We start from the raw sequence: 9409 nt of genomic DNA, 5'->3' as shown, positions 1-9409 counted from the left end.
AGAACACAGAATGTCAGAGTTGGGAGGGAACTTAGAACACAGAATGTCAGAGCTGGGAGGGACCTTAGAGCACAGAATGGCAGAGCTAGCAGGCCTTAGAACACAGAATGTCAGGGCTGGGAGGGACCTTAGAACACAGAATGGCAGAGCTGGGAGGGAACTTGGAACACAGAATGTCAGGGCTGGGAGGGAACTTAGAACACAGAATGGCAGGGTTGGAAGGGACCTTAGAACATAGAATGTCAGTCATAAAGTATCTTAAAACAATGTCAGAGCTGGAGAAGAATCTAGGACATAGGCTGTCAAAGCTGGAAAGGACCATAGAACTTAGGATACACAGAATGCTAGAGAAGATCACCCCATTTGTTTTACAGGTGAGGAGGAGGCCTGCAGAGGACTGGTGGTGCAGCCAAGACAAGACCCCAAGTTTCTAGTCCTTTGGCTTCCTAGTGTAACATCTAATGGCCTGATCTTCCATCTGCCACTTCCCTACCTTTTATCTCTTCTGTCTGTAGATATGACTTCTCTGGTCTTAGTGCCAAGGAAACCTCCAAAGGACATCCCTCTAGAGCCAAGCCTTTTCATGGAGGAAGTTCAAAGGCAAGAGGATTCAGAGCCTGGCTCAGGAGAAGCAGATGTGGCACTAAGGGGGAGTAGCCAAGTCTCCTTCTCAGCAGATGGAGCCCACCATGCAGATCTGAAAACCCAAGCTCCCCCCCATCCAGCCCTGCTTCTGGGGACAAGCCAACTCAGACATTCATTCCTACCTGGTGCTACAGAGGGAGAATGGGTCCTTCCTCAGGGGAAGTTGCTGAGGGAGGGCCAAAGCAGAACCAGGGGAAAGCAGCACTAATGGGGGGATTTCAGACACTCTAACAAGACCTGAATCTAGCTAGTCCAGCAAATATTTAGCCTCCACTCAAAGGTTTCCTATGAAAGGAAATTCTTTTTCCTATGAAAGGAAATTATTAAGGCAGAGTCCATTCCAACTTGTGGACACCACTCTTGGCTAAGGAATTTTTCCTTATGTTCAGCCTAAATCTATTTGTCAACTTTTCCCTATGGTTTTTAGTTGTGCCCTCAGAACAAATGTTAAGCTCTCTTCTCCAAGATAGCTCTTTGGATTCTCACTAATAGCTGCTATATAGAGCTTTGTGGCTGGCAAAATGCTTTACAAATATCACTTCATTTTATCATCACAAAAACCCTGGGAAGTAGGTGCTATAATTATTCTCATTTTACAAATGAGGAAACTGAGGCAAACAGAGGTCAAGTGACTTGCCCAGGGACTTTTTGATTCCAGGCTGATTGCTTGATCTACAGCACCATTCAGCTGCCTTGAAGGCAATGATCATGTACCCTACAACCCCCAAGTCTTCTCTCTTCCAAGCTAAACATGCCGAGTCCTTACAATCAGTCTCTGTGTGGCATGTCCTCCAGTCCCCTCACTATCCTGGCTGTCCTCCTCGGGACACGCTCCAGTTTGCCAACATCCTTTTTTAAAGCATGGTGTCCAGAAGCAGACACGCTCCTTCCCGGCAGGGACTTGACCAAGGTATAGGATGGCGGCCCCATCGCCCCAAGCTGAGATGGCCTCTGGCCCACTGGCCTGGCCTGGATGGTAGGACTAGTGTGATGGAGGCGGCTGAGTGACCAATGCAGGGTGGCCATGGTGGTGGAGGCGAGGGGCCAGTACCTGGGCACAGGGTGGCACAGGCGGTTTTCTGGCCGCTCTGGCCCTCACAGAAGGAGCCCCCGTTGAGAGGTGCCGGGTTGGTACAGCTCCGGCTACGTTTCTGCCAGCCTCGCCCACAGGTGGCACTGCAGGCTGACCACTCCGTCCAGGTCGACCACCCACCGTTCACTGGTGTGGGACAGAGAAGGAACCAAGATCAGCAAGGCCCGAGGCTTGGCATGGAGCACCTCCCCAGGGTAGGCTTTGGGAGCACAAGTGTAGAGGCAATGTCTTTAGCTGTGACCAGCCCCTGTGCATTCCTGGTTACAAGTGGAGGTGCCCCAAGGCAGAGAAGGAGGAGGAGGTGAGAGCATCTACAGGGGGGAGGGGAGGAAGATCCAGACTCTGGCCAGCTCCCACACAGGACCCTAGCTCCTAGGCTATCCTCTTCTGGCAGCCACTTGCAATGACACCCAAACAGAGGAAGTACTGTGCGCCACCCCAGAGATCAGCCCAGATCCAGTGTCCTCTCACCCCAGCCTGTTCTAGGAGAAACACTGCCCCCTGACTTCATGCTGTCTGCCAGTGAATAAGGTCATAGGCTTTCAGTACCCCCTGGCCCTGGGCTCTCCCCTTCCTGTACCCACGCTTCCTTGGAATATCCTTCTGCAGACCTTTTCTCCCACGTTCATGCCCCAGCCTGCCATCCATCTCCCGTAGCACCACCAGGCAATGGTGCCCCCCATTCCCATGGCACCCTCTTAGATCACAGCATCTACAGTCATCTGTCTCTCTCAGACCAGAGCACCTGTGGCCCCTTCTCCAATCACACAGTTCCATATACCCTCCCTCCAGTTATAGCCAAGGCCACTGAGAGATCACAGAGGAAGGGGAGGGTGGTGGCTCACCATAGACAGTGACAGCGGCAGAGGAGCTGCGACGACGGGCCACGATGTTCTTGGCCACACAGGTGTAGTTGGCTGTGTCGGCCAGGCGGGCCTGGCGCACCACCAGGCTGTGCTCCTGGGTCACGTAGACATTGGGATCCAGAGATGGGTCAACTAGGTCTTCGTTTCGGAGCCACTCCACCTGGGAGAACAGGGAAATGCTAACAACTGTCTCCACAGACACATCTGCCCAAAAGGGCTCTACCAGGGAGAGGGATGGCTTTGGGGACTGCCTGACATCTGTCTACACTGTTCCTTATCTACATGGTTCCTTCCTAGAGGCACCATCTGCATGATCCCAGAAGAGGGGCAGAGGGGTATGAGCTCTGTCTATATGGATCCTGCCCAAAGAAGACCGTGATACACGGGAGGCAGAGTAGCCAATGTGGGGGGGGGCTCCTGAATTCTTAGATTTGATGGGTAGTACATGGGCTCTGGAACAGGGGTCCTGCGATACTGTCCCAGCCAGGGGATGACAGGGGTGGATAGGGGTAGAGATTAGTATGATGATGCGCTGCGGGCCCAGGTCAAGGCTGACCTCATCTCAGCCCAGGGTATACAGACCAGACTGGACTTTGTGGAATCACTGAACATTAGAGCCGGTAGGCACTTCAGGGATCATCCAAGTACATCCCTCTTACTGTACCATGAGCAAATGGAGATCAAGAAAGGTTAACTCTCTGGCAGCTTGCCCAGGGTCACAAAAATAGTAAAGAGCAGAGCCAGAATTTGAACCCAGGTCCTTTTATTCCAAACATAAGGCTCTTTCTACTATACCTCACTGCTGTGAGCACTGCACAGATGCTGTCTGTGGGACATGGGATACTGGACCCCCCCAAAAAAAACAACCAACCAAACAATAGCCCCAGTCTGTTGAGCAGGAGTAAGCCCATGTTGAATGCGCCTGGGCTTACCTTCCCTGGAGATGCCCTTCCCACATGGGCTGGTAGCGTGAGACTATGGTGCCCCCTCCTCCTCTACCACCCAGCAGATGGGCTAAATGGCAGAAAGGCTGGGCTGGACTGCCTTCACTAGCATTCAAGGCCTTTACCTTATTTGGATTATAGACTCAGAGGAGTTTGTAGGGGCCTTGGAGACCATCTAGTGACTAGATTCTAGTCCAACCTGTCATGTTCACAGGAAAGGATTCCAAGAGAACAGAAGTGCCCTGCTTGCCCAGAGTTATGCCCTGAGCTGACTAAACACCCTGGTGCTCCAAGGGATATGGCTGGTATGTTGGGCTATGGGGTGTCCAGAGGAATGGGAAGGAGGCTGAACTCCACAGACTCCAAAGGGCTGGAGAAAGTGGGCTGGAGCTGGGCCTCCTCGTCCCTGAGTTGGCCCAGAGACCCAGGCCTGCCTCTTACCTCAGCAGGAGGGATGCCCTCAGGTGGTCGGCAGGGCAGGACAATGCCCTGCTCCAAGGACACTTCCTTGGCCAGAGGCTCCTGTTCAAAGTTCTTGCGCAAATCTAGGAGGAGAAATGAGAGGGTTGAGGGCTTCCTGGAATAGACCCTGCCAGGCACCAAGAGGAGGACTTTTTCTCGGGCACTGAAGCAGAATTCAGACCCTGTGATCAGGGGCATCTGTGGACTCTGCAAGGTGGCTGGTCCTCCTGGGGGAGTGGGAGGACAGGGTCTGGGCTTTGAAGGGAGCAGGTGAGGGAGATTCCACAATCAAGGAAAGAGGCTTGTTCCAGAGCCCAGAAATGTGCAGTTAGCCAGTGGTCCTTTCTTTGGCTAGATTCAGGGCTGGACAGGGACTCTCACCTTGACTGCCCCAGAAGCATTCTCCATCCTGGCGTTGGAGGAGAGAGGACAGTCTGGGCTGGACCTGCTGTCCAGCCTCCTCAGAGCTCCACCCAGGACTAAGGCACAGCACGGGGAGGCCCTTGGGGCACTTCCCTGAGCCTCTGTCTCTAGAAGGTTCACTTGACTCTGCCTCCTTATCTGGAGAAGTACGTTCTGGCCCCATCTCCATCCAGGGAAGGACTCTAATCCCACCCCATCTCTCTGCTCCCTGCCTAGGGACAGGTTCACGGTCCCACCTCCCAGTCACCCCCAAGGTGCTCACAGGCAATTCGGACATAGGCCTTCTGGCTCTTGGTGGTTCCTGAAGAGCTCCAGGCCACACACTGGCACCAATACTCCTCCAGACCAAAGACTTTTTCCACCTGTTGCCTGGAGATGTTGATGCGGACCTCCATCATCGGCAGCCCTGGGTGTAGAGGAAAAGGACCATGAGGGGTGTGGGATGGGTCTAATATCATCCAGAGGACTGCTGGGGGGAGGTACAGGGATCTCAGCCCCCAGGAGCCACCAGTATCTGGGCTGCCTGAGTGGGGAATCCAGGAATGCATATCTGGCCAAGAGATTTGTGGTGGAGGGGAGGGCCATCATTGTAGGCTGTACTGGAACTGGGGTCATGTTAAAGCTGGACAGAACTGAGAACACAGAACATCACAGCTCAGAGACCTTACAACACCAAGGAGGGATCTTCAGAGCTGGAAGGGGTCTTGGAGATCACGTGGCCCAACATTCCTACCTCTGCCCAGTTCTATTTTACAGATCCAGAAACTGAGGCTCAGAAAGGTTAAATGCCAAGGCATTTGTGCAAATGTGCATGTGCTGGGGACAGGGTCAAGTGAGCGTATTCAGACTTGACTGTGCTCAGTAGTGTCTGGCAGATACTGTGGGGACCTGGAAGGCCATACCAGAACACTATTCACAGAAGGCTGAAAGGGGGTGTGTGTATGTGTGTGTGACTTCTTCATCTGATGGAGGGCTAGAGGCACGAGGTCCACTGAGATCAGAGGCAGCACCAGCTAAGTCACAGGTTTAATTCCACTGCGTGACAAGACACTGTATGAAGGACTAGGGATACCAGTGACAGGCAGCAGTGCGCCCAGTGGTTCCAATACCAAGGCTTCATGTTCCTCCCCATAGTGCACTGAGGAGAGCGTCCTTCAATGGTTCAGAGGAGCCAAGCTTTTCCAACTTCACTCCCCAGTCATCGATCTGTCCCTCTGGCCACCAGAGAGACAGGAGAAAATCAGAATGACATATGAAGTTCTGGGTGGGGGAAGCCTTTATGATAAAAAATCAGGGAAGGCTTCCTGGAGAAAGTGGTATTTGAACTGGACTCACAGGAAATCAGGCAGTGAGGATCCCTGCCAGGCACTGGTCTGTCCCTTTGGCTGTCTCTCTGTCCTGCTCAATGGTTACTATTCTGTTCCTTTGGCTGCTCTGATGTCCCTCCAATCCCCCCAGTTTCTCCTCCCATCTGTCTGTCCCTACCAACACCTGTGTGTCTGGCCACCAAGAGCAGGGTGCCCAGGAGAGCAAAAACTGTTTGTTTCCAATTTCTCTTCCTCCCGACCCCAATTTCCCTCGGGTCACTGGCTTATCAGAACGAGAGAGCGAGGCAGGGATGGGAATGTGTTTCTATTGTTAACAGAGAAATTCAATTAGGGCTGCAGTGCAGGGAGTCAGTCTGAGACCAGTGGAAGGAGCCAAACTGAGCTCAGCTGGTTTAGATCTGGGTAGTTGGAGGTGGTAGGGGCCGTCCTTTTATGCTAACCTGACCTTTCAATGCCACCTGTCTTTGTTTCCTGGCCCCCCCCCCCCCAAAGAACTAACGGTTAGCCTCACTCTTCCCCTGATCCTGGAGCCCATTTTTACAATTATCATGGCATAATAAAAACAACCCCAGATTAGGAGTTAGGAGGCCAGGTTTGAGTTCTGGGTGCGAGTCCCTGGTCCGATTTTCTGCTCTGATACTCCTTAGCTGTGTGACTTACTTGGACAAGTAAGTCATTTCATCTCTTTGATGTTCCATTATGAGACGAGGGCTTGGATTAGGGCCCCTCAGCTCTGGTAATTCCATGTTCTCAGGTACCTTCTACCTCTGGCACTCCAGGCATCTAGGCCAGCAGACCTCTCTGGGCCCTAGCTGTCCCATCAGTCAGACAGGGAAAACCATACCTGCCTGGCTGGATCAGATCCCTTTTGTGGTCCCTTCTAGGCTGAGACAGGGATCCTTGCCATCACAACCCTGGCTAAATTTTTTTTTCACTGGTATAGGTAAGAAACTCTTTTCTACCCACGTCCAGTCTTATAGCATTTCCTGAGGGGCATCGAGAGGCTGCCCAAGGTCAGTCCACTATCATGTATCAAGAGACCTAAAGACCACCTCTCTCCAGGCCTTGCCAAGTTAACTCTGATAAGGTGCTGGTTGATAATGAAGGCAGGGACCCTCCCTCGCCACTTACAGCTCTACTGCCTAATCCACTCTTCTTTCTAACTTCATATTTCTGTTTATGGAACATCTTTTGTATCTATCCCTTTTTGATATTTCCATGGCTTCTCAAAAGGTCTTCCTTCACCCCTTCACTCCCTATAGTTCATCCTTCATCCCACCGACAGACTAATCTTCCTAAAATTCAGATTTGATTATGTCACTCCTCTGCTCAAAAGTCCTCAATGACTCCCTGTTACTCAATGAGATGAAGTCAAACCTCCAACTGGCATTTAAAGCCCACCACAATTTGGCACTGCCTCACCTTTCCTGCCTTATCTTGTTTTCCTTCCTTCTATAAATTCTGTATTTCAGCCAAACCAGCTTACTCTTTATCGACTACACCTATACTGTGTTCTCCTTGGCTTTCAATGTTTTTCCTCACACTGTTCCCAATGCTTGGAACTCTCCACACACATACACACCTCCCCCTTCCTCACTGCTATAATTCCTACTTGTCATTTAAAGTCCAACTCAAATACCACTTCTTACAGGAAGCCCTCCTTGAGGTTTTTGTTTTGTCATAAAGACTTTCACCACCTGGAACGTCACTCTGTTTTGCTCCTTTCTAAAAACAGTTGTCACATGACAATGCTTATTGGAGTTACCTGTTCTGATGTCTTATCCCCTGACCTAAGTTTTTAACTGAACCAAACAGCCAGTGACCATGTGGAACCCCTACTAATCTTTGGCCTGACAGCCCTAACACTAGCTTTAGCTGTGGCCTGACTCCCTTGGTCTCCCTTAATCTCAACCTCTTTTCTTGGTGAGCTTGAAAAGGGAGTAACAGACTGGGATTTACCCCATCTAATGGGAAATGACTCCCCCACTTTCCTGTTCTCTGCTTTTTCCCACTCGGCTCCTCTCTTCTCCCTCTCCTCTCTTCCTTTCTTCTCTCTTATCTTCCTCCTTTCTCCTTTCCTCTCTCCTCCCTTTCTCCTTTCTTCTCTTCCCTTCTTCTCCCCTCTCCTCTCTTTTCCTCTTGAGCTCTGGTTTCAATGTGGTCTGGTTATCTTTGTTCATTCCTCCAGCCCCAGATAGGTCCTTCACCCAGTAAAAGTATATGCCCTTAATAAAAAGACGGGGCAAAGAAAGAGGTGTGGATGGTTTGGGGGTAAATCAGAACTGGACTGCCATGAATTCACTGCAGGGCTGGGTTTGGCTCTGCCCATAGCACCAGCCCCGCCCCCCCCTGCTTTCTTTTCCTCTTCAAAGCCTGGGTTCTGTCCCTCCAAGTTGCAAAGGACCATTGAAGAAATTAGAGACAATTGGGGGCAGTGGCAGCTGCAGAAGACAGGTGTGTGTATGTGAGCAGATGTAACCTTGGGTGGCCCAGGCCCTTTCTGGGGATGCAGCAATTAAGATGGTGTGTGTGTGTGTGTGTGTGTGTGTGTGTGTGTGTGTAAGGAAGGACGGAGGGGGGAAGTGAGAGTAGAGAGGGAAAAAGAAACAGAGAAAGGTGAGTAGAGAGATGGATAAAGAGAGAGAAGAGAGAGAGGAGCAAAGGGAAAAGAGGGAGAAAGGGAGGGAGGAAGAGAGAAGGGCTTGACAGCATGAGCCTATGTGGAGATCAGTACAAGTAGGTTTGTGTTTGTTGACTAAGTCCCTAGGATGACCTTAGTGGCTATATTTTCACCTTCTCATAAATCTGGTTCTAATAACCAATCAGTTTGTTTAACAAACAATAAATTACACTTTCCAAGACTGTGCATAAATGCTTAGATCAGCAAATATGGGTCTTTTATGGGAGTTAGAGTTGTTTGTTCTAATGTTTATCACATTTATCCCCTCCTTTTTTTTTTTTTCTCTCCAACTTGGTAAAACCATTGCACCAACCCTGGCCCCTCTCCCAGTCCTGGGGTAGGAGAAGGTGAGAGCATAAGTGGCCTTTTCCCACCTTATGGTTGCCAAGGGGTGGCTGCTGCTGCTGCTGGTGGGGGGGGGGCCCTGATATGAAGCAAACTTCCCCCCCCCATCTCCCCAAACAAAGCTCTCTAATGGGCTCTGGCCCCTGTAGCGTGTAAGGTCTACAGAGAGGCAGGATGACGGCATCCCTGGCCTGCCACTACCTCCGGGTGACCTTCTTGGAGGGAGCTGCTTCCTCTTTCTGGACTCCAGTTTAGCCATCTGTAAGATGGGGGTAAGCCCTGTGCTGGCTGCCTCACTGAGCTGCTGCAAGGAAAGCATCATGTAAACCTTGTGCATTACAGCAAGAATAATTATATTATTATAATTAAATATATAACAAGAACATAAATACATATTATTATTAATAATAAGCAAGGGCTACTCTGTCTCTTCAGCTCCACCCCCCCCCAAATTAAATTCTGGTTAGCTTTGGGAAGACAGAAAATCTGAGAACTGGAGTTGCCAGGACCCTCAGGGGTCATCGGGGAGGCTCACTTTTTGTCTTTGTATGCTCAGCACAGTGCTGAGCACTGCTCGTGAAAGGGCCCATTACAACAAATGGTGTCAGGGAGAGAGAGGGATA

The 9409-nt window shown here is 50.9% G+C and overlaps 1 protein-coding gene across 1 annotated transcript in view; it reads right to left on the bottom strand.

Annotated features, from left to right (window-relative positions):
• Window positions 1-9409, bottom strand: part of UNC5A (unc-5 netrin receptor A) — a 108416-nt gene that overhangs the window by 21684 nt on the left and 77323 nt on the right. Inside the window, exons 3-5 of the mRNA XM_069077487.1 lie at window positions 4696-4839; window positions 3990-4093; window positions 2584-2764 (exon numbers count right to left, since the gene is read on the bottom strand). Of these exons, the coding sequence (XP_068933588.1) occupies window positions 2584-2764; window positions 3990-4093; window positions 4696-4839 (429 nt within the window). The remainder of the gene's footprint in view (window positions 1-2583; window positions 2765-3989; window positions 4094-4695; window positions 4840-9409) is intronic.

The sequence above is a fragment of the Petaurus breviceps genome, unplaced genomic scaffold (assembly GCF_028583685.1).
Source record: "Petaurus breviceps papuanus isolate PSGF00001 unplaced genomic scaffold, PetGlider_PUasm1.0 90994, whole genome shotgun sequence".
Taxonomy (NCBI): domain Eukaryota; kingdom Metazoa; phylum Chordata; class Mammalia; order Diprotodontia; family Petauridae; genus Petaurus; species Petaurus breviceps.
Note: the sequence above shows the minus strand (reverse complement) of the source record. Positions and strands in the feature narration are given on the sequence as shown.